General features: G+C 33.5%; 5 protein-coding genes and 1 non-coding gene across 8 annotated transcripts; 3 read left to right on the top strand and 3 right to left on the bottom strand.

The window, feature by feature from the left end:
* Positions 1 to 1,302: 1,302 nt before the first annotated feature.
* Zmynd10 (zinc finger MYND-type containing 10) lies at positions 1,303 to 6,562 on the top strand. The gene is made up of 11 exons (XM_088193666.1): positions 1,303 to 1,494; positions 1,573 to 1,681; positions 1,738 to 1,851; positions 2,150 to 2,289; positions 2,356 to 2,472; positions 2,516 to 2,676; positions 2,736 to 2,887; positions 2,955 to 3,101; positions 3,170 to 3,282; positions 6,304 to 6,429; positions 6,496 to 6,562. The coding sequence occupies exons 1-11, from the start codon at positions 1,394 to 1,396 to the stop codon at positions 6,560 to 6,562; spliced, it is 1,347 nt and encodes a 448-aa protein (XP_088049792.1). The 5' UTR covers positions 1,303 to 1,393.
* Positions 6,563 to 6,576: 14 nt separating this feature from the next.
* RpS12 (ribosomal protein S12) lies at positions 6,577 to 8,200 on the bottom strand. Of its 2 annotated transcripts, none has more exons than XM_088192440.1 (5): positions 8,038 to 8,200; positions 7,545 to 7,679; positions 7,267 to 7,369; positions 6,879 to 6,980; positions 6,577 to 6,689 (listed from the first exon to the last, which is right to left on the bottom strand). In XM_088192440.1, exons 2-5 carry the CDS (start codon positions 7,640 to 7,642, stop codon positions 6,627 to 6,629), a joined length of 366 nt encoding a protein of 121 aa, XP_088048566.1. In that variant the 5' UTR covers positions 7,643 to 7,679; positions 8,038 to 8,200; the 3' UTR covers positions 6,577 to 6,626. The 2 variants fall into 2 exon arrangements, with proteins under 2 accessions (XP_088048566.1, XP_088048565.1); XM_088192439.1 differs by having other exon boundaries at positions 8,084 to 8,200.
* LOC148231642 (small nucleolar RNA snR60/Z15/Z230/Z193/J17) lies at positions 7,432 to 7,515 on the bottom strand. Its single transcript, XR_015810887.1, has one exon. It is a non-coding gene; the product is annotated as a small nucleolar RNA snR60/Z15/Z230/Z193/J17 (small nucleolar RNA).
* Positions 8,201 to 10,075: 1,875 nt separating the features above from the next.
* On the top strand, positions 10,076 to 12,489 carry Der-1 (derlin 1). The gene is made up of 5 exons (XM_088192330.1): positions 10,076 to 10,460; positions 10,527 to 10,730; positions 10,802 to 10,950; positions 11,023 to 11,133; positions 11,806 to 12,489. Exons 1-5 carry the CDS (start codon positions 10,308 to 10,310, stop codon positions 11,948 to 11,950), a joined length of 762 nt encoding a protein of 253 aa, XP_088048456.1. The 5' UTR covers positions 10,076 to 10,307; the 3' UTR covers positions 11,951 to 12,489.
* Positions 12,490 to 15,818: 3,329 nt separating this feature from the next.
* On the top strand, positions 15,819 to 18,058 carry LOC148231639 (uncharacterized). Of its 2 annotated transcripts, none has more exons than XM_088192283.1 (3): positions 15,819 to 16,257; positions 16,676 to 17,728; positions 17,992 to 18,058. In XM_088192283.1, exons 1-2 carry the CDS (start codon positions 15,850 to 15,852, stop codon positions 17,243 to 17,245), a joined length of 978 nt encoding a protein of 325 aa, XP_088048409.1. In that variant the 5' UTR covers positions 15,819 to 15,849; the 3' UTR covers positions 17,246 to 17,728; positions 17,992 to 18,058. The 2 variants fall into 2 exon arrangements, with proteins under 2 accessions (XP_088048409.1, XP_088048407.1); XM_088192281.1 differs by having other exon boundaries at positions 16,676 to 17,815; positions 17,888 to 18,058.
* Positions 18,059 to 20,737: 2,679 nt separating this feature from the next.
* On the bottom strand, positions 20,738 to 21,530 carry ND-B22 (NADH dehydrogenase (ubiquinone) B22 subunit). Its single transcript, XM_088192284.1, has 3 exons — positions 21,382 to 21,530; positions 21,150 to 21,292; positions 20,738 to 21,080 (listed from the first exon to the last, which is right to left on the bottom strand). The coding sequence occupies exons 1-3, from the start codon at positions 21,483 to 21,485 to the stop codon at positions 20,881 to 20,883; spliced, it is 447 nt and encodes a 148-aa protein (XP_088048410.1). The 5' UTR covers positions 21,486 to 21,530; the 3' UTR covers positions 20,738 to 20,880.
* Between the last annotated feature and the right edge of the window lie 2,138 nt (positions 21,531 to 23,668).

Genomic DNA, 23,668 nt, shown 5'->3' with positions numbered 1-23,668 from the left:
TTTCGTGGACGATCTTGTTCGTAAAAAGCTTGCGAGCGCACCGTGCGTGGCTGCAAGCTGGATTCAATATGCGACGGTGCTTAGTTATAGTAAGTTCGGCTTATCCATGAGTCCGGCTTATCTATGATAAGATTTTTATTTTTAAATTCTTATGGTTTTTGGTCTCCGGCTTATATACGAGTCCGGCTTATAGACAAGAATTTAGGGTATTTAAAAAATGCAATTATAAACATTTCAAAAATTAATAAAATATTTTTGTTATATAGTGCTTGCTACAAATTACATACATATAATCAGTGGCGTAGCTAGGGTATGTGCCGCCCATGGCGAACCCTAAAATTGCCACCCCCCCCCATACATTTTTTTTCAGGGTCATAAAATCAGCATTTTTTTAAATAATAAATTGGTTAATATAAAGCTTTTGTTATTCGTGGATTTATATATGTTGTAGTGCATTCAGGGTTAAGAACCACACTAGACGATCCCATCGTGAATATGCCGCCCCCAAGCAAGTGCCGCCCGAAGCGGCCCGCCCCCTCCGCCCCCCCATAGCTACGCCACTGCATATAATATATCTAAATTTACATACATAGAAAATATATTTACAGAAAATTTACGTAGGAAATATACATATTTTTAAATACAATTAATTACATTTAAAAAATAAAAATTCAAAATAAAATCACAGTTAAGCTGGAAGACAGTTTTCTTTGGTTTTGTTTCAACAATACTATCACTTTCTAATGATGTAGAAGAAGATTGGTAGTTCATTTTCAATTTTTAAAAATTGTGAGTGTATCGAATCCAAAGATAGTTTGCTGTTAACTGATACATTAAAAATTCGTACTGTATTAGTGCATAGGCATTATTTTTGTGAATGCAAAAGAGAAGCGATACATTCTCGTTTGTCTTGATGAAGCGGCAATGCTCATTTCAAGGTTTTCGTCTGTGAATTTTTCGAATTTTGGTTAATAGGAGGGCGCAAAAACAATTATCATTTCTCATTAGTCAAAAATCCTCGTCAAAAGCAATAAAATCGTGTCGGCGCCCTTGCAGTGGGAATGCTCAGTAACAAGCTCAGTAACGAGCTTTCCCACTGCAACGGCGCCGACACGATTTTTTACTTTTGAGAAGGGATAATTGCTATTTGCGCTCTCCTATTGGGCAAAATTTGGATGAATAAAATATATTGGTATTTAAAATAAAAAATGTATTATTAAAATTATATAAATTAATATTTTCAAATTAAATTTTATTATTCATTTATTATTAAAATATAAATATTATATGTACTGCAAATATTGAAAATCAGTATAAAAAATCATCTCTAATGTAATTTGTTATATCAATTTTTTATATAGCAACCAGTTGTTTATACCGCAGTTGATTAAAAATGGAGTCCGAAAACCAGCTCTGTGCTTTATTGCCCGGTGAATTAGATTCGTTCGTTCAGTGCTTCACACCATCAGATATAAAAACTCTAGGGAGCTCCCTGTAATGTTAATTTTTTTAAATTAGGTTTATTATAATATATTGATTAAATGTTATTATAACTTATTTAAAACCTTCAAGATGGATAGAGCACCATCAAAGACTTCAAAAATTGCAACAGCAAGCTGTTTTGGAAGCTGCTACTGGCCAAGAAGAACTAACCCGAGACACCTTGATTTCACATGGAAAGGTATGTCTGTACTTTTCTTTCTCTGACGATGTTTAATTTGACGTTTTAAATCAAAGGTACCAATTTTGCTACATGAAGCTATTTGCGTTTCAATTTGGAGACAAGCAATATTGCCAAAGATAATACAAGCTGAAGACAACGTTGATAGCACTTTTTTGATGTATGCAGTGGTAAGATTTTTACTCCAAATATGTATCTTCTTATTAACGCTTTGACCTAATGTAAGATTTTGTGTCCTCCACAATTCCCCTTTACCCAGCTCATCATACCGTAGTCTATCCATATTGCGCCGCTTAGAATCCCCATTATTCATTTTAAATTGTGAGTGTTATCTGGTTGAGCACTCTCCTGGCAATATAATCAATGCTGTCCAAGCATTTCAACTAGAGTCTACCAACTTTACTTTGCAAGCAAAAATAAAACTTACACGTTGAGTCCTAATTAATAACATATATACAAATATTGTAGTTGTATCATGAAACTGTAGCCGTTGGTTTCCTGGAAATGGTTTGCTTCGATGAAGAAGCTTGCCAAAACATGTCTGAGCTACTAGTCGATCTCGTCGATTACTGCATAGAAATGATCACCGGAATAGTGGTTTTAGCAAAGTAAATTTCAAATTTTATAATCTTCCCATCTTCGATGCACTTTTCATTGATATTTGATATTTTTAGTTCCGGATACTCTGAGCTTGATTCAAAAGGAAAATCAGATAATGCATATGAAGAGCTAGACAGGCAGGGTAAAGATATTTTATATGATATCGGTTTCAGATGTTTGACAATCATCAGGTAAAATTAAATAATAATTTATTAGTGTTAATATAATAATGAGGTATTTCTTTAGTTGTTTAGTGAACATTTTGGACAAAATACACGTATCGGCTTCAAGCAGGTTGTATGGTAAGCACGATGTACCGCTTTTGATGGTTGAATTATTACAATTGGAACCATGGCAGAGAAACAACAAGTACAATAACTTGCAGTACTTTACAGGTTGGTTTAGTTTATTATTTAACTTCAAGCAATTTTACATTATATTATAAATTATTTAGAAGGAAAATGGAAAAACGTGTGTGATAGTGATGCTGAAAAAATATGCAGACATGAATCATTAGCTTGGATTGCCTTATGGCGCTTGATTCTAAACCCTGATCTTAGTAATCATTATGAAATTAATAATTTCAGAAAAGCGCAACTTTGCAAGGTATTTTTATTAAAATATTTATAGCAATATTAATATATACTTTATTTATATAAACATATTTAAATAGCTTTTGTACCGTATAACCGAAGAACGGATGGACCAAATACCAATACTGGTTGATTTAAAGAGGTGTCTCGGTCAGCTCAGCGTTGCCGATATACCTCCGGTCTCTTTGTCTAAAAAATGTGGAGTCTTAATCGAGGTGCTTCCTCAGGTTAGAATATTATAAAATGAAAAAGTATTATTTGAATAAAATAAAAACAATAATCACTGCTATAATAGATTAAGCCATCCATTCAGAAAAAGATTCATAAAAAGGAAGATGATATTGGAAAAACGCAACTGAAAATGTATTTCAGTCCTAATATAAACGATTTGGTGGATATAGCTAAGAAGTAAGTTCATTCATGGTTAATAATTAAACATATTTTCCCTCTTACACTGTGAGCGCTTCATAAAGTAATCAGTTCTCTTTTAAAACATTCGAAACCTTTCCATCGTATTTTGGTATATTTATTTATTGCAGTATTAAAGTCATGTTTTTTATTTAATATATTTTTAATTTGAAGGTATATCACTAAATCACATACATTATTACACTGTGGACAACTATCAACGAGTTGCATACAGGAACGTCATTTCAGTTTTTTCAGGGGGGGGGCAATAGTTGCCCAGTCAGCAGTTATTTTTTAATACTTCGATTTCATGCATTTTTCTGATTGAATTCAAGAGGAGGGGCAAATGCATCCACCTGCCTCCCCCCCAAATGACGTTTCTGTTTAGAATTGATGTCAAAAGCAATAAAATCGTGCCGTCGCCGTTGCAGTAGAAACTTTCGGTTATCTAGTGTTCACATTAAGATTTTTTATAACAATATTGCAATTTACAATGAGTGAGAATCGAATGAAGCATATTTAAACCAAATTTTGACCAATAGGAGAGCGCAAAAAACAATTATCCCTTCTCAGAAGTCAAAAATATACGACTAAAGCAGTAAAATCATGCTGTCACCGTGGAAATGCTCGGTTATCTAATGTTCATATTAAGACTATATACTATTATTAAAACTTACAATAAGTGAAAATCGAATGAAGCATATCTAAACCAAATTTTGACCAATAGGAGAGCGCAAAAAACAATTCCTTCTCAGAAGTCAAAAACGTCAGTGGGAACACTCGTTACCAAGCATTCTCACTGCGATGGCGCCGATGCGAATTTTTGACTTCTAAGAACCGATAATTGATTTTGCGCCCTCTTCTTGACCAAAATTCGGTTTGAATATACTTTGATTAGCCCTCTTATAATATCGGTAAGGATAATTATATTTTTAAAACATAGCGTTATATCGAAGTGCAGAGAAAATATAGTCTACTTCTTATTTAGCTTATTTCCCCCTGAGAGATTAGTTGGCTTAGTTTGTATTTGCACTTGACCTAATGAATGTTGCGTTTGGTTAATTCGTGTAGGTTAGGTTTGGGTTTGAACAGAAAATGTACGTTTCGCAACTGTCAAATTGAGTTTTGTAGATATTTTAGAACAGCATATAATTTCACTAGCGCCTATTAGATAAATTATATTTTTGCTAGTAGAAATATGTATCTACTAGTGAAAATGTATTTGAACTTCACTAGTGAAAATATAACTTCACCAAAATTTACACATTCACTGCAACATTTATACATCGCATGGAAATAAATAATGATAAAGTATGTAAATATATATAGTACTACGCATGAAAAAGTTGAAATCATATAATTTTACTAGCACTTACCAGATAAATTATATTTTCACCAGTCAAAATACAAAAATGTATGAATTTACTACCGAAACTTAATCCCCAGAAAAACAGTTTACGGCACCATTTAATAGTCTTTCTAAGAAAGCAGTATGTCAACAAAAAATGATCAGCTCTGTCGACACTCCCCATGTATTTTGTATAGTTTATGATCGCTTCAGGTTTTGAAATATCCTCTTCTAATTCTTCGTGAGATTTGAGTTTCATTAGAGTGATAATTGGTGAGCATTCCTACAAACCGCTTGTCCATCTAAGCAAGAGCTATAGTGTCATTGCATTCAGAATGTAGAAGTCTTGTAATTTTTTTGATATAAAATTTTGTATAGTAGCAATACTATCCTAATAGTAAGCTGATTTTCAGGATTGGTTAATTTAGTAAAGTAATGATGGAACCTTATTAACATTGAGTGCCCCATTTTGTAGGTTTATTCGGATTATAAGTCATGAAACATATTTTAAAATTAACTACAGCTTCAACTATTTCTCTATCTGAGTGAAAAAATTCTTCAAATCTATCGCCCAAATATCTTAAATATAAATCTACTTTTTTAACGCAGTTTTGAAGACTGGTTTCTTCTCGATTAATTTCTTCATTACTGTACAAATGCAGCATCCAATAAATTTGTAAATATACTTTTCTTTTGAAAACAGATTTGTAAAATGGAGAACGGGTGGTAAATACTGTAGAAAAATAATCTTTTAGATCTGGTAAAAGTCATTCCCATATTTAAAATAACACCTAAAAAGTTTACGTTGATTGTTTCGTGAACAATTTTATTTATTAATGAGTTTGAAAAGCATAAATGGAGTTCAGTTTGTTGGGATATTCGGGTCAGGTAATCTATTTCCAATATAAATATTTATTTGTGGTTGCGAAATGTAAGACAATACTAGCAATTTTTTATCGAATTTGACAGTTAAGTTGCAAGGCGTTGGACGTAGGAATACTTAACGTTGATGTTGTATGATTGAAGAGTTGCTGGAGCGTTCTTAGTCTCCTTTTGGGCCTAATAATGTCACTTAAACTGTCCGTACCACCATTGTAATCATAATTTCAGTGAGTTGTATCATTTAGAGCACTCTCCCCACTGCCATTATAAATAACGATAACAAATGACATGATCAATACTATTGAAGCAATTTTAATTATTATTTTTTGAAAGTTATGGATGAATTTTAATAGTAACGAGTGACAATCAAAAATGCAATTGATAAATTGTGAGACGTGGAAACAGATGGAGCTTTGATGCGCTGTCACGAGTTCAAGCTTATGACTGACTGACCTGAAAATATTTTAAAGTGAGATGTTTAACTACGGAAACTTGGACATTATTTCAAACTAATGGTACTATTGCAACAATTCACCATATTTATGGATAATACTTCACAAAATCGGCACATAAACTTTTACCTGCTCTTGGGTAGACCTTATCCAAAAAAATTGTTCAGGACACTGTCTGGCCTATAGTTAAATTAATTCATTATCCCTAAATCGCGCCTTATCAGTGTCTGGTACTAATGACATATATTGTAGTAATAAAATGTTATACTGGAAATGTTGAACATAATACCACCTTTATAGCAACATTACATTTTATGATGGTAGTACTTTAATTTTTAGATTGAGCACTTCATATACTTCAGAAGTAATGGAGCAAATGGACGACGGGGGACCAACGTGTGCAACATGCGGTAATAAAGCAGCCAAAAAATGCTCACGTTGCAAAAGTGAATGGTATTGTGGAAGGTACAAATTAAGAGTGAAACATATTAATAGCAATAAGAGGATAAAATGTTGCAATTTTGTTTACAGGGAATGTCAGGTGAAGCGATGGAGTCTTCATAGGAGCTTATGCGATCAATTTGCCTCCATTGATTGAATGAAATATTTTAGTGTGGTTTTTACTGTTTTATTAATTAATATTTAAATTAATAAAAATAAGTTTAACTGGATGTTTTCAGGTATTCGTTGAGGACATCCAAAGCCGGTGTTTCTTCACCGAAGTCCTGCAAAAAATATATTTATTAATATAGTATGGATTATTTTATAGAATATAAAACGAACTTTAATAAATCAATCAGAATTAACAAGGCATTCATCTTCATAGTTTTAATTTGGGTTCGATCAGATGAGGGAGCCTGTTCAATGTCATCATGTAAGTTTGTATTTTAATAATATTGGTATTTTTTATGTACCTTGATTACAACGCACGAGCAGCCGACGATTTTTCTCGCCTTGCCGTCTTTGTCGATTTTGCAAAGACCTGCCCATTCGCCAAGTTTTTTGTTGTTGTCAACCTATAAATATAAATCATGTGCTAGTTATAGAAATGTAATCATAAATATTTATCTTCAATAATATTGAATATAAATTTATGGCACTAATGGGAGACCAGGTAACTTATAATTAAATCAATTGGTACTATGACACGTGCTATTTAATATAGGCAACACTGTTAAATCACTAATCTGTGATAATCTCGCTAAAATCAAATCTAAAACAGATTCGGTAAAAGCAAAATTTTAGTTTTATAAAAATATTGCCATATTGACATTAAAAGCGTTGAATTGAACGCATGTTTACCTTAACGAGTGGAATTTGATGCTCGTTGCATAAAGCTTGTACGAGCTTTTTGTACGATGCTTCGTCGCAGTTGTCGGCTAAAACGCACAACACTGCCTGTCTCCTAAAATAAAAATGAATAGTTAATAAAAGTTATTCAAATGAGCGAATAAGATTAATATGTGTTTTAAATCAGATAGGGACGAAAGACTATAAATCAAATTGTCAGCATGTGGATCAGTTGAACTATGAAATCATCATTATGTTTAACGGAAAAGAGTAACTGGCGGGCGACTTACTTGTCTAAAGCTTTGGTCGCTTGATGTAATCCGTGCACGAGTCCATCGTGGATAAGGGCCGTCTTCAAGACTTCTTGAAGAGCAGTATTAACGTCCATACTGCCTCCGCTCAAAACTGGCGCGGAGGGCACTTCACTGTAACATAACAAAAAAAGTAAATTCGCGTCCACATCGGTTAAAATATAAATGTATAAGGTGTCAAATCAGATTAAACAAGGCATGATCGTCACGTTTTTAATTTGGGTTCGATCAGAAGAGGGAGCCTGTTAAATATCATCATTCAGTAAAACGCATCAACATAACCTCAATTGACATTCGTGTCTAACTCGGATCATGCGTCATCCACGTCAACTTTCTTCAGTCACAAATGGGCGATCGGTATGATCGCGCTTACGTTTGAGACGAAGTTGGCCAAATGGGGGCCAAATTCGGAGGCCATGCCCGATTTTGGTGATCTGGTTTGAATGCGAGATACGTATGTTGAATTGTTTACTTCCTAAGGATACGGGTATAATGCCGGCGAGCAATGCCAAACGTACACGTCGACGTCCGACATGGTTGCGAGGGGCGAAGGCGTCAGTCGTGGATCGCAAAGCGGGGATAGCCGCCGAACGGATTTTGACGCGAGGCTATCGGGCCGACGTCGGTAAAGAAAGAGATGTATTAGAGCGGCTAGGGCCGAAGTGCAATTTTATTTGGCCATATATTTGGTTAATCTTATTTTTCTTATAAATTATAATAAACGTATTTGAAAAACATTAAAAAACTTTTTAAATTCACTTGCAAAATTTAAATTTATTTTAGTTATTGTTTTAATTTAAAACTAAAACAATAATATTAAACCGTAGTTCAATTATTGCAACTTTTTTAATATGCAAAAGAAGTAAAATAGACATTAAAATATATTTCAAAATAAATTACTACTAGTTAAAAAAATATATATTTTTTTTTGTTAAAAAAAATAATATTACGAATCGCTTGAGGTTTTATAAATTCGCTTTATTTCGCAATATAATTCTCTAATTTGTAAAAAATCATCTAATTCTTAATATAAGAAATACTAGAGCATGATTCTGCGCATAGTGGCTTCTTTGTATTTTGGACAGCAATATTTGCTGTACTTTTAAATTTGTATACGTATAGGTATAAAAAGCATATTATCAATAAGTTCCATAAATATTCTGATTGCTCACCGCTTTGTCGCTCGTACGCAAGAATATCACGAGTCATTTTCTCTCCTAGGTACTCTTCGCCTTTTATTCTGTTAATAAAAATTAATTACCGATTTTTCTCTGCCGTCGTTTTTGTTGCCGTTACTATCTGTGTTAAAAACTTTTGTACTTGACAACAGAACTGTGCGAATTTTTTCTAAACATAATACTTCAAGCACATGTTGTTGACGCCCGTTTCGCCTATTGTATGCGTTCGCGAACGCCGTCTTACAGTGCTCGGAAATGTCAATATTTGACAAACCAGACTCCGATCGTCGTTACGAAACGAATTCAATAAAACTTATATACATGTACATGTATTTTGGATTCAGACCTCAGAATTATATGTTATTGATGACTTTGAGGTTACGACATTGTTTTTAGATTCAGACCTTTGCGACGTATGAACGTCGTTTCAAGTACCCGATTCGAAGGACCAATATATTATTTGCGAACGCATACAATAGGCGAAACGGGCGTCAACACATGTTATCAGCAAAACTAAACGAAAAACCCAAAGATAGAGGACGTGAGCTCCAAACATGCACCGATTTTGATGTATGTATAAAAAGTTTCCTGCAAAATAATAAATATTTGTCATATTTTTTTATCACAACAAAATGTTAATATTATTCTTACATTATACGGATGTTCCGTGTTTTCATTAGACTCCGATGAATCTGACATATTTGATATGAGCTATAAATAATGAAAAATTGTTATTACTGCTCCTATAATAAATAATAATTTCCAATGTAAACGTGAAAAGTACTTACTTCGTAATTGCAACAATCTTCGTCAGATTTCAATTCAAACATTTCAATCACGTCTTCGTTATCCGAGAGACATTCTACAACTTTACATTCGAGATCCGATTCATCGGAATCATTATATCTCTCGGCCATCGCCTTAAATATTATTTAGTTAATTTATATTTATATTATTTGATGAAGTAAAAGTAATAAATATACTTGATGGGTCGAAAAATAATTGAGAAGCGCAGGAATATTATGCGCTTCGATGTAATTCTCCCGACGACAAGCAAACAAATACTGACGTCATACGCACTTTTGCATCTCACCCGCACACGTACAAGCGAATTCGCGCGAGAGAAAAGAGGATCTATCCACCCATCTCTCTTCTGCGTAACTCTCTGAAAAGTGGTATAGTACAGGTGCGTGAAAGATAACTGAAAAATTATGACAACCACTTATTTTGGTTATAAAAAAATTACATTTTAATTTTCATTATATGTAAATAAGTCTTAAACAAACGTTTTATTAATATTTATGACTTAACTCTATAATAAGATATTTATTTGGTTATGATCAAAATTGACGGTGTTAAGACCGCATAATAGAGTAAAAGTACAACTGAGCATTTATTTGACAAATTCCGACAGTACACGTGTACTCTTCGTATGTTGTGTAGGCGGCTTAATGTTTGCCTTTGAAACCTGACCATTCCATCGCCATAAATCGGCTGCAGCTTGGATTTGAGCAGCGAGAGCGCCATTGATGACATTTAGCCAACTCACCGCAATCAAGTGACAATGTCAGACATCAAAGACTGGTTTAACAGCCTGCCGTTTTTCACCAAATATTGGCTCTCTTTCACACTCGCCCTCAGTTTATTGGGAAGATTCGGCATATTAAAACCCTACTATTTAGTCCTACTGTTTGATCAGTTATTCTATGGGTGTCAGGTATTTAATTTTATCTATTGCATCATTACACCATATAAATATTCATTTACTTTTTGTCAATTTTAGATATGGAGACCTCTGACGGCCGTTTTATATTATCCGATAAGTCCCGGAACGGGATTTCACTTCTTGATCAATTGTTATTTCTTGTATAATTATTCGTTAAGGCTAGAGACCGGTATATTCGCCGGTAGGCCGGCCGACTACTGCTTTTTGTTGATCTTTAACTGGATATGCTGTCTGATTGTCGGCATAGTCGGCGAAATACAAGTAATTTTTACTCTTATTAATATTCATTTTTATATAATTTAACACCGTTGTAATCATTGATTATGATATAGATATTGATGGATCCGATGGTTTTATCAGTCTTGTATATCTGGTGTCAGCTAAATAAAGAGACGATTGTATCGTTTTGGTTCGGTACACGTTTCAAAGCTGTTTACTTACCGTGGGTGCTCTTCGGATTCAATTTCGTACTCAGCGGAGGGTAATTTTATATGCTTTTTTTTATTCATCATGAGTATATATTATATTAAAATGGTTTCAAATTTTCTTTCAGCGGTATTATGGAACTGGTCGGTATAGCAGTCGGTCATGCGTATTACTTCCTGATGTTTGAATATCCACAGAGCATCGGAGGGCCTACTTTATTGAAGACGCCAGAGTTTTTGTAAGAATATATATATTTATACTTATTTAAGATGCATCGTTAAAACCAGATTTTGATAAAATTACTGAATAACTAAGTAATTTTTCATGGTGAGGGGTATGTTGACTCAAGATTCGTATGCCATGTGTGTTTATGAATACCGTCCTTACAAATCAAACAAGCGACGTAAACTTGCTTATGCATAGGTCCCACAATCAGCCTCATCAATTATAACGAAGCAGTCAATATTCTGAAAATTAGATTTCACTTTCCTTAAAAAAATATTAAATCAGATCGAGATCCACTAATTGATATAAGACAAATATAATATTTGATTTACACACAGGCCGCTGGCACTTGAGCGTTATTAATATCTTCTGCAGACATCAAGAAAGTTTCTATTGGAGATTATTTATTTTAACACTGAATGTGGGAGTTTAAATTTATTTGAAAATATTTGAATTTCGTTGCTTTTTTATGATTTTTTATTTAGCCGCCCACTTCTTGTATATTCACAACTATCGCAACCTGCATACAAAGATGATTTTAGTCATAAAGGTTTTCGGGCTCATTAAAATATAAAGAATTTTTTGCTATTGTATAATATATAGCATAAAAATAAGAACGACGATGATTTTCAAATTGCAATGCAAGTTATGAACTAAAACTGCTCAATTTAATTTTTATTTTTAGGAGATCAATCTTCCCAGATGTGAGAGGCGGTGTTTCCGGTTTCGGAGTCCCTCCACAAAACAGGGCGCCGCCCGGTCAAGAACAACGCCAGGGTATTTTCGATCGACACCAATGGGGACGCGGACGAACCCTTGGCGGTCAATAAAACGGACGGAATTCAATTTTCTACATTTTTATATGTGTATATCGAGTCATACGCTTATACGTATGCCGTCAGGAATCACAGTTTGCTCGTTTGTGTAAATTTTTGAACACAAAATCGGTTCTAAAAGTTTTAAATACTTGTTAATATATTTTTTACTTAATAAGGCAAGTGGGTGCATATGTTTTTTATTAGTTTAAATTTTGAACTGAACTTATGTGTAAAGTATATTAAAATACATGTATGTATATTAGATTATATTTTATTATCTGTACAGAGTGAATATTCCTACTAAATAATTTTATTGCGTTTTCTGTTTATCTTTATCGAAAAAAATAGTCTAGTCACATTTGATACTCATTCAACAGAACACATTTCAAATGACATCATTCATTTTTCAAAGTGTATTATGATTGTTTCTTTCGTCCTTATTTTTATATTGATGGACATCAACACATTTTTTCTTTAAAACTGATGTAATTATATACAAACTGGTTATTTTTCGTTGTATAAAATAATTACATAAAATAAATAATATAAATTAATTACTGTTTTATTATGAAATCTGAACTTTTGTAGATAATTCTTTCCAACTTGCTTCCAAGTTGCACGACTAATTTGCTTCAGGTTTATCAGGTATTTTTCTACAAATAAACAATCTAAATTTGGATTAAAATATAAGAAAATAACTACTCTATTTTTATTACGAGTCAGTGGACAATGCTGAACAGTAACCACGAGAAAAATCTTACCCTTTTGTGCTATAAAGCAGTCTTCAACCTGGTGGTCCATGGACCGGTGCCGGTCCATGCAAACTTTCATCCATTTCGGGGAATCCCCTACTGGCGCGACACAGCCCTGGCAGAGACTGAATGCTAGAACTGCGTCAGCTTACCTGTCGACAACATTTATTTATTAAGCTCGTGTTTTTATAGGCTTTATTTTTAATATTGTGTTGTCTAATTTCGGAAAACAAGTGATTTTGTTAAAAGTATGACCTATACAATATGGATACAAATAGACAATCCGCAAAACCTTTAAAACTTCTTTAGTAGAGGCAAGGACAATATTCAGATGAAAACTAGTGTCACGCCGAAACTATGCCAAGTACTAGTGTTTCGTGTTTAGAAGAAGCTAAAAAAAAGAGAATTCCTGATACTTAAGAGTGCACAATACAAAACAAAAAGAGAAAAGGAATCTTTGTTAGGCGTTACGATAATGAATATTTAAAGTTTGGTTTTATTATAACCCCTGGCAGTTAAGTATCGCCACGGCCTTTGTGTATAATATGTTCTGAAATTCTTTCAAATGACACTATGAAACCGTTCAAACTGGCTCGTCATTTGCATTCGAAGCATAGTGATAAGCCACTGGACTTTTTTTAAAAGATTTTATGACCAGATGAAACTTCAGAAAAGTTAAATGAAAACGATGACGAATAGCTAAAACGAAAAAAATTGTTTACTATTGGTGAATAGTTAGTACTCCTATGCCTATTAGATGTCGTACAAAAAAATTTGAGCCCACAGCATCTAAAAAACTGGAAACTGTATCACTTTCGGACACCACTATTCAGAAGAGAATTGTTGACTTGGCTATCGATATTGAAAATCAAGTTCAACGTTCAAGTTCGCGATTCAACTTGATGAATCAACTGACGTGAGTAACCATGCTATTACTTTGCTTTGTGAGGTGTAGTGAAGATGACGACTTAAGGAAAGAACTTCTTTGTTGCCTTGATTTACTTGGACGAACCTCTAGTTCAGAGATATTTAATTCTCTTGATGAGTGTTTTCAAGCACAGGGCTTACTATGGAAGAAATGCATTGGTGTACGTACGGACAGTGCTGTAAGCATGACTGGCCGTCATTCGGGAGTATTTGCGAAAATAAAGGAAGTCGCGCACTCAAAAGTTTTATTCATTTACTGTATAATCTACTGGGAGTATCTAGCTGCAAAGAAGCTTTCTTCTGAACTAAACGCTGTGATGAATGACGAGATGAAGATCATTAACGAAATTCGTAGTCGAGCTATGTTCACGACACTATGTGAGTGAATATTTTCTACTGATTCCTCTTTCTATCTTAAACAGTTTCTGAGAGAGTGGAAATCTGACCTAGTAGAGTCTTTGTTGAATGATGAATGGATGGCTATGCTCGCGTACATGGCGGATATATTTAACCTTCTGAACGAACTTAATATTTCTCTTCAGGGGTCTTCTACTAATATGTTTACACTAAGAAATAAAATAGATGCGTTTAAAAACAAGTTGGCTCTTTGGGATAGTTGCGTACAAGAGAAAAATATAGGAATGTTTCCACTTTTGGAAGAATTTTTAAATGCTGCTCATATCAACCAGGAAGTCATATTCAACAGGATAACTAAGCACTTAAGAGCGTTAGTTGAAAACTTTAATAATTATTTTCCTGAACGTGAAGATCTACATAAGGTAAACCTATGGATAAATAATCCCTTTTTAGAAGACATAAAATCGTGTGCACTCGATCGTCTTGAAAAAGAAAAGCTGATCGAATTATCTTCTGATGTCACTCTGGTGTCCAGACATAAAATACACTCATTATCACAATTCTGGATATCTCTCGATAAAGAATATCCAGCTCTGAGTTGGTGCCTCAAAACATTTCGATTTAAATAAACTGTTAATTCGACCAATTAAACCAGTGTTAGAACCGATCATATTTTTCGGGCCGTCGGTAGTCAAACAGGTAAGTTTTTCCCAATTTAATTATAATTCCTCGATTGCTTCTGATATAGTTAAAAATAGATTTTCTCCAATTGTAGTATCGTCGAGGCTCTTTAATGCTGCTAATTCTTCAGTTACTTCAAACTGTGAATTTATACCACGCATAAATATCACTAACTTATATCTTCGCTCTCATCCAGTGCCAGGGAAAAATAGTAAATTTACTAGCTTTTTCTTTAAGTTGAGAACAGATATCCAATCCCAAATCCTCATCTTTACGAGTAATTGTACTGGAAGATAAACTTACGCCGGCAAATGTTCGTACTGAACTAGAAATACTTCTTCTGCTATTGATAATACACATCTTTTAACAAATTCGCCATCTGTAAGCAGTCTACCTTCTTCAGCAATGATTGTTGCGATACAGTAATGACTTTAACCACGTCTGCATTCTGGTTTATAATTTTTGGCTTGATAAATTATTTCTGAGATATTTAACAATTTTTCCACTTATTTCTTCATGGAATTTATCATATTTTTCACCATGTTTACTAACATGATGTCTTTTCAAATTGTATTCTATGAAAATTGCCACAGTTTCGTTGCAAATATGACACAAACTTTTGTCTCTACACTGAATGAAAAAATATTTCATCGTCTACTGTTCATTAAAAACTCGACATTCATTGTCCACCTCTCTCTTTTTTGATAACATTTTTTAATAGATAAAAATAAGGGATAAATAAAATTTATAGTGAATATTTGTGAATTATTTAAATATAATAATATAAATAGAAAGTTTCAAGGGCCGGATTTGGCCCGCGGGCCGTAGTTTGGTGAACAAATTTTTGATCAAATGTATTTTTACAAAAGGTGCCGAAAGGAATATGTAGATTTATATTAATCATTAATTTTTGCCTCAAATTCATATTGTGTATTAATTTGTCAATTTCAACAAATTTTCATATTTATTATCTCATAGTTGTTTGTAGATGCTACATGGATGTATTATGGGCGATATTTGTGCTAACGCGACTTGAATAAAGTATTAGTTTTATTCTGTTAATATTTGAAGTGACGCAATGTAATCTAAATTGCATTTATTTAGTCGATTTTGATGCGAACGGACTTTCGAACGATATGTCAGTTGAAGTTCGCTCATTTCACGCTTGGGGGCAGAAGCGTCGCACACTGATGAATGGAAATAAGTCAGAACCAACGAGGCGGGTGGCCTTGGTTGCCGTTCGTTGGTTTATCTTGTGTTGAAAAGTGCTGGAGTATGGAGTGGAATAATAAGACTGCATTAAAACTGATAGATTTTTATCGTGAACGGGAATGTTTATGGGATACCACGAACTGTGAATACAAAAACAAGTCGAAAAGATTAGACGCTTGGAGGGAAATAAGTGAAGTTTTAGAACTTAATGTGCACGATGTGAAAAAAAAAATGGAGTCTTTAATGACATCTTTTCGTCGTGAAAGACAAAGGGAGGATAATAAAACTGGGAGTAGAGTAGACGGAGTCTATAAATCCACGTGGTTTGCTTTTAGCAGTATGGGCTTCCTGCAGGATAAATTCGCTGTCAAAAAGACAGTGAACACAGAGGTAAGTGAATACCTTTTATTTTTTCATTTTTATTTAACTTCTGTAGGCGTTATTATTATTATAAAACGCATTTTTGCACTCAATAGAAAACACAAAAAATGTAAATTACAATCACATAAATTTCGAAATTATTCTTCTATTATTAAGTTTTATTATTTTTCGCTCAGATTTTTCATGCATACATATCTTGCCATTCTACTCTGCTTTCCTCCCAGATTATTTCATTTTTTGATGCACTTTTTATAGCTCTGTTGTAAGCAAAGAACAATTTTAAATCTTGAAGTCCTCCAAATGTAAACTTGACTAATACTTAACATATATCAGAAAAATATCATTCACTCACATTTAACATATTTAAAATAGTAAAAAAAGCAAGCTTACCCTATTTTTAATATCGTTCGTTCCATTTCTGTTTCAGGAGCTTTTGTACCAAAACATCGAGGAAAGATATATCAACACAAAGGGAAATTGCAACCCTACTGCAAAACCAAGCCAGAATCAGGACACAGATGATGAGAGCACGGACAATGATGAATCAACGACAACACCACGCAGTAGTAGACGAAAGAAATCACGCCTCTTAGATCCCTCTGTGCCAAATCAACGTAACCAATCCAGGGCAGACAAGGCTTATGCCTTAATGATGAAAATCAACGAAAAACGATATTCTCGAGACGAAAGCTCTACTTATGGGGATTATTTTGCAGCCAAGCACAGAAAATACAGTCAGCATACAAGAAGTGTAGTAGAACATTTGGTCGGAGAAATTCTTTTCAAAGCCGATATGGGTTTATATGAGAAGGAATGCACTACACCACATTCACAAACACAGAACAAGTTCTATAATTCTTATAAGCAACATAATATCAGTAATACCCATACTTGGCCATCTCCTTCGCTGTCATACACACACACTTCCCAGTCCCCTTCCCCATCCCCATCAACTGCTTCCCAAACCAGTGATGCCGAGCTACATCAACATACTTAAAGACCTACAATCGACCCACCACCTCCACAATCGATTCATAAAGTTGCACCAGTCCCCCCTGAAAACTCAGATTTCTCACCATTGGCACAATTTGTCCATAAATTCTCACCAAAGTAACCAGATACTACAAAAAGTAAATGTATCTGTGAGGATGCTCAATTTTCTAAAATTAAAATCTTACACTATTACAAATGTATACAGTTGTTTCTTCTTTCTTTTTTAATAATAAATATGTTTCCGTGTATTTAAAAATAAGTTTGTATTATGTTGTGTTCGGTTTGTATCATAAGATTCCCCATCACGCTCGACGATATACCGTTACATTCTAATTAGAATCCATTACTATTTGCCTCTCAGCCATACACCGTGGGAGTGTTACTCTGCGCTTCTAAAGAAATATTTACTATTTCATTTTTATTATATAATAATGCTCTTTTCTCATAATATATACAAATATTTTATTGCTTTTGTAAACAACCATTAGTAGGAGCACATTTAATAATGCCTATAATAATTCTATTTATTTAAAAGATCGTTGAAATTCTGCGCAAAAGAAAAATAATCAGTTATGTAAGTAGTAAAATTATGGAATGAAGTAAGTGGTATTGTAGGTTAATAAAATTTATTCATTTAACAATCCAGGACTGACGCCGATCCCTGAGAAAGAGAAGTGGGAGGGGTGTTGCATGCAACGAAGAAAGAGATAAAGCATGCTATTTCGTGTAACGGTACTTCGTCCAGACAAGATGGGAATCTTATGAAGCGTTCAGTTTCATGAATAAAGGTAATATTACTAAACATTACAAAAAAAAAGTATTTACTTACCTTAACATATTCCTGTAGACTTTAAATTATTACTGAACAAACTTCAGGTACAATCTTGCAGATGAGCTGTTTTGATATTTTAAAGGTGTACATTAAGCTAGCATTTGAATCCCCAGTAGCTAAATATCTCAGAGTGACCATTAATCTTTCTGATGCAGGTATAGCTCTCCTAAAAGAGGTGTCATCTTTGGAAATTTTGGGGCCTACACAATTGAATAAAAATTAAAAATCTGTAGCTTTCATTCGGGAGAAATTTTTAAATAGCCCATATTCCAATTAAGCTTTAAGGTCAGACATTAATTTTGTTCCACCACGCTGCTCCCTACTTTTGAAAAGAGAGGTCATCCACCGGCGTCGTTTTTTCTTCTTTTTTTGATCAGCTTCTTGCAGTAAAATAAATGCTGTACATGCGACGACCTGTTCTTCCCTCATTATAGTGACTGGTTAAATTTTAATTAAAACGCCACTTTACAATAATATGTATCAATTTATATTATAATTAACAAAAATGGCAGCAACTGTAAATGTGTGTGTATGCGCCTTATTCAAATTTTGATTCGAAAGACCATAAAAATTTGCACTAATCTTAAAATGTTATAATCGTACTTCTTCTTTTCATTTTCTCGCCGTAGCAAAGGCTTTTTGGAAACAATGCGTACCCTTAATCAATGTTGAACGGTTGATACTGATATGTTTTCAACGCCTTTACAAATCTTTACAAATTTTCACATCTTTCTCCACTATGGTCTTAGAGATATTTAATTTTTAGGCAATATATCGCCGAGTTCTGTTGTCTTGGTAAAGAGTGATAATTGCATGTTCTTTTTTCTGCGATCAAATTATTTTTCCGCCCCATTGTAGCAAGTGATTTTATTTTTTACGTCCACAAAATCAACGCGTGTAAACAGTTCAATAAGACGGAATTAAATGAAAAAAGGGAACAAATTTTTTTCCACGTTGCAATTTGTAGTTTAGAATACATGTAAATGAATTTACATAGATAAAAAATTAAAAGAGTTGTTAAGCTCCCGCCATCGCATATTTAACAGCTGGATCGGATTATTCACGCTTGTCCCTTTTACGACCTTTTGTGTAGAATTAGGAAGGGTTAGTCTAAAAAATATGCCATAATATTATTATTATGGATAATGCAGAAAATAGGCTATTTTTTAATTGGGTAACAATATTTTTAATAGTTCATGACTGAATGTTGTTGCAGGTTTTGGTCTTAAACTTTTGTCTGGTACTGTAAATGGCTGTAACCAGGGCTTTTTGTCATGTAACGCGGTGGAACAGCATTCTGGCACCTTTTTTTACAGTATTTTTAATGTTTAAAAACATTGACAATCTGCGTAACATTTCATTTCTTTATTTTTACGTAAATATGACATCATTATTTTCATTTTAATTATTTTTAAGTGTAAAAGTTTAACCCCAAGTTTAAAAGTATGGATACAAAACATTGAAAGATAAGAAGCTACAATTTAATTTTTTGTTTAAAAAAAGCCCTGGCTGTAGCTATAAAATTAAGCAGCACTTTATTTGTAATACGCATTAAAATGAATGATTTGTGCATTAACATATTAAAAAATGAGCATTAAATAAATATATCTTTATTCAATAAAAAATATTACATTGAGCAGTATTTTTTATGTAGTGTGCACTAAAATATTTGAATATTAAAAAATGAGCATTAAAAAAAGTATTTTCAATAAAAAAAAAAATTTAGCAATATTTTATTTGTAGTGTGCACTAAAATTATTATTTTTGTCTGTTAAACTAATAAAATTGTAGATTAAAGAAATTTTAATATATACTATAATTCGTATATATTAATATTTCATAATTAATTTTGGAACTTTAATTAGATTAGGTTTGGGTTTGAATAGCAATTGGACTTTTTGCAATTGTTACGGTGAAGTTATATTTTCAATAGTATGAATCATTCGTTTACAAATAAAATATTGTTTAATCTAATATTTTTTATTGAACAGATATATTTACTTAATGCTCATTTTTTATTGTATTAATGCATAAAAGATTCGTTTTATGGAACAAAGTATTTATTTAAATGCACATATTTCTTAAAATAATTTCCTATTAAATTGAATCAGTTCAAATATAACTGTGGATGAACGTTTGCCAGCCTTGAGAGAAAATTATCCATTTAGCGTGTATTATATATATGTATATGATATACATATATAGGCCAAATGATGGATAAGACATAACAATTTTGATTACAACTGATCCCTCGACATCATATTTACTTAATCTGCAAACGCAGAATAATAAATCAAAACGGGATAGCGATGGACATGGTTCAATGAAAATATAGCACCAGTGGAGGTGAAACAACCGATAACATTTTTACGTCAGTACCATTAGCTATGTATAAAAATAAGAAACACCTTAAAAGTGTTTGCCAGTAAAATTAAGACCTGTATATAATAGCTTTTTTGGATTTAAACAAACTATAACACTAGTATCATATCATCTGCTAACAATTCAGTTTCACGATGTGTAAGTAAGACAAACTGAGACAAAAAATATTTGTGCAGAAGGTCAACAAAAACATAGTATTTTAAGAATATAATAGAATTCTTTTCTTAAATTAGTTTCTGAAAAAATAGGCATTAAAGATGTAATTAGAAAAAATACATAATATAAATCAAGACTTAAATATTTATTATATATTCCTTTCATTTATACCATCAGTAAGACTATTCGAAATATGTTTATAATGGCAAAACTATAGGAAGTCGCTAACAATCGAAAAAAAAATATAAACAATTTGTTTAGTTGATTATCTAATGATGACCGCCGCTAGTGTCGTTGGTGGGTTTACCGTATTGCTGTTCCCACCAGGCGACATACTCCTTCTTTCTTTGCTCCCTCCTCTTGAAATACTCGGGATATGCTGCTTTTTCTAACGGATGCCAAAGATCGAGGACTTGGTCCGGCGCAGTGACCGTAATGCCGTAAGCGATGCCTCCGGGGCTGTTTGCATCTGCGTAACGAAAATATAATATATAACAATGTTGTATCGCAACTAAAACCGTCGTTTAAATGTACAAACATTTAAAGGGGAATATGTGAGATTCTTGGAAGAGCTCTTCTTCGCCGTCCAAGACTAGCTTATGTGCCTTTCTCATATTGGGTTCATTCCTTTGTTTTTCGAAGCGAGCTCGCATTAGCGTAGCTTCATAACGAAACTCGGTTCTGAAAAATAAACCCGATTCAATCGACTATTTTTTAACATCTTTTGCCAAACGTCAAAGCAGTGTTACATAAGAAAAGTGACATCGAACCTATCATAATATATATCTTGAAGAGCTTTCAATGCACCTTTGTAGAGCCTGACGACCCGTTGTTTGTGGGTAATCAAGCCCAGCACTGGTAGTTTTGTGGACATAGTGAATTGTCTTCCGATATCAGCTGCAAATGTCACACCATAGACAAGAATTGTTGTGCCGTTTGCGCATTGTCAATTACTCGTTAGTGCGAGTTGACGTTTCGATATAACGATTTTCGAATTTACATATGATTTTTAAAGCCCTCTAGGTGTGGCATGTCTTTTTAATATTTGTAATTCATTTTTTAATGTCACGCTCAAAAACCAAATTGTTATGCTTGCACTTCACTCTCCGAAAGTAGGCGACAGTTGGCCAAGGACGGAGAATATAATGTGAAAATTCGGGGTTACTTCGGTCGAGCTCGGTTGTCCCCGCTCTAAAATCTCTCGGAAGTTCTCCGAGGTTACCGCGAACGGAAGGTAAAGTGGGAGTAATTTAGGTCGACGCGGACAACTTCGACCGCCTCGAAAAATTCCGAAGTCGGTTTCCGAAGACGCATTTTTCTTTCGAGCGCGAGCGGCGAGATACTTCCCCTTTCGCTCTCTCGCGTGTTAAGTGACGAGAGAGAGAGAGATAATGATATGGTTTATCGCAAACTGAGATAGAACGATTCAATTTCAATATGGGCGTCTTCACGATCGCTGCACTGTGTGGTATTTTTGCCCGATCTGGACGGCCAAAATTATTTCTCCACTTTAGTTGATTCCATAAGTGCTCTTAGTCAAATATATAATATTATAAGTGCTAAAAAATACAATTATTTAAAGTATTTCTTTAATTGTAGGCCCGAGGAAGAGGAATTCCGTGTTGAACGGTCGTGCGAATTTCACCGCGTAGCGTAAAAAAAAAAATTGTATATGTCACAAATTTGCTGTTTTTTATTAAGAAAAAGTATTTGACTAGCATTTTATCTTACTCGGTATCGTTTTTTTTAAATATGTGTATATTTAGTGATTCTAAACAAATTTTTATTTTATTTTATTAGTACGCGATCCACAATTTGACGTTTACTGATTTTATCATGGTATCCATATTATTAAAAAATTACAATCATTACAAAACTGAATTTTAAATTTAACGTTGACACGTTACCTATTTAAAAAGTTATAATGGTTTAAAAGGTTTAGGTCGTAACTTTCGCGACTAAGCCCCGTCCCTTTTTTAAGAATAATGCATTTTTAAGGTATGCAATGTGTTAAAAACCGCAAAAATCCGCAGTCAATTTTACATGTATCATAAAGAGAAAGACCTAAGCTATATATTGTATATAAAATCTCGATTCAGCAAATTGATTTTCCATACTTTTCCTTAAAAAATAATAGAAATTATTCATTAGTTGCACACTTGAACGTTTCCTGTTTATTATTTATTAGTGACAGTGAAGCCTCGATTCAACATAAAATGTCTTATTTACTAACATTGATCTATTTCGGTGCATTGCAATCATCCACCATCTCCTTTTTCTCCATTTGGCTTTAATTTTTTTTGTGTTTAAAACACGCACGTAGTTATAATACGCGAGAGCAGATAGGGCGGTGACGGCACGTCCCCCATGTCGGGAAGCGCGACGCGTATGAAATTCCCGGCTGTGCGAACGCTATTCGAAAAACGGCGACCTTGACCGACTTCGGTCGAACTTCCACTAGGACAACTTTCGGAGAGTGAAGTTGAGTCATTATGAATATCTTCTGTAGCTGTTGGCCCTAACGTCTGCGAAAGTGGCCAGCACGTTTTGCTACATAAATACGTGTTTATTAACCAAACATAGGTTAAAAATCATACATAATGAGTTAAATTCCTATCACCAAATTCTTTTTTATTTAATATTTAACACTAAAACAGTGTGCGCCACGCCACTGCTCCCCGGGGCGCTGCGAATAGCTCTATAATTAATTATACTCTTAATATATTATGAAACTTTTGCAATATTTTGTGGAGCCCCTGTGAATACCAAAACATTTAGCCTAATCATAATTGAACAAAAACAAAGAACTTAATTAATTTAGTTTAGTAAGTGTTGTATGAGTTCACATTTATTGTCTCTCATAAATAGTTATTTTTATTTTTACCCTTGAACCTTTGATGATGGTCCGGTTTTTGAACAGTAATACATGTAAAAGTGCAGACAGTGTCACGACTGAAAAAACAAAAATGTAAATATTACAAGTACTTATTCTAAACAAAGCCCCTGATGTCTATCCGCTCGTCCCTCGGAGACCAGCCTTTTGTATAGTAGATTGGG

The sequence above is a fragment of the Plectrocnemia conspersa genome, unplaced genomic scaffold (genome assembly GCF_051122295.1).
Source record: "Plectrocnemia conspersa isolate PC_06_02 unplaced genomic scaffold, ASM5112229v1 ptg000009l, whole genome shotgun sequence".
Classification (NCBI taxonomy): domain Eukaryota; kingdom Metazoa; phylum Arthropoda; class Insecta; order Trichoptera; family Polycentropodidae; genus Plectrocnemia; species Plectrocnemia conspersa.
This window is presented reverse-complemented; position numbering and strand designations above follow the sequence as displayed.

Bases quoted from the DNA above. Each gene is read 5' to 3' on its own strand.
- Zmynd10 (XM_088193666.1), top strand. From the start codon at position 1,394: ATGGAGTCCGAAAACCAGCTCTGTGCTTTATTGCCCGGTGAATTAGAT. The intron at 1,495-1,572 runs GTAATGTTAATT...AAAACCTTCAAG, and splicing joins AAAACTCTAGGGAGCTCCCT to ATGGATAGAGCACCATCAAA. The intron at 6,430-6,495 runs GTACAAATTAAG...TTTTGTTTACAG, and splicing joins AGTGAATGGTATTGTGGAAG to GGAATGTCAGGTGAAGCGAT.
- RpS12 (XM_088192439.1), bottom strand. The intron at 7,370-7,544 runs GTAAGTCGCCCG...TTTTTATTTTAG, and splicing joins GCGACCAAAGCTTTAGACAA to GAGACAGGCAGTGTTGTGCG. The intron at 6,690-6,878 runs GTACATAAAAAA...TATTTTTTGCAG, and splicing joins GCTCGTGCGTTGTAATCAAG to GACTTCGGTGAAGAAACACC.
- Der-1 (XM_088192330.1), top strand. From the start codon at position 10,308: ATGTCAGACATCAAAGACTGGTTTAACAGCCTGCCGTTTTTCACCAAA. The intron at 10,731-10,801 runs GTAATTTTTACT...ATTATGATATAG, and splicing joins GCATAGTCGGCGAAATACAA to ATATTGATGGATCCGATGGT. The intron at 10,951-11,022 runs GTAATTTTATAT...ATTTTCTTTCAG, and splicing joins AATTTCGTACTCAGCGGAGG to CGGTATTATGGAACTGGTCG.
- LOC148231639 (XM_088192283.1), top strand. From the start codon at position 15,850: ATGGAAATAAGTCAGAACCAACGAGGCGGGTGGCCTTGGTTGCCGTTC. The intron at 16,258-16,675 runs GTAAGTGAATAC...TTTCTGTTTCAG, and splicing joins AAAAGACAGTGAACACAGAG to GAGCTTTTGTACCAAAACAT.
- ND-B22 (XM_088192284.1), bottom strand. From the start codon at position 21,485: ATGTCCACAAAACTACCAGTGCTGGGCTTGATTACCCACAAACAACGG. The intron at 21,293-21,381 runs GTTCGATGTCAC...TTTATTTTTCAG, and splicing joins CAAGATATATATTATGATAG to AACCGAGTTTCGTTATGAAG. The intron at 21,081-21,149 runs GTTTGTACATTT...TTCGTTACGCAG, and splicing joins TCACATATTCCCCTTTAAAT to ATGCAAACAGCCCCGGAGGC.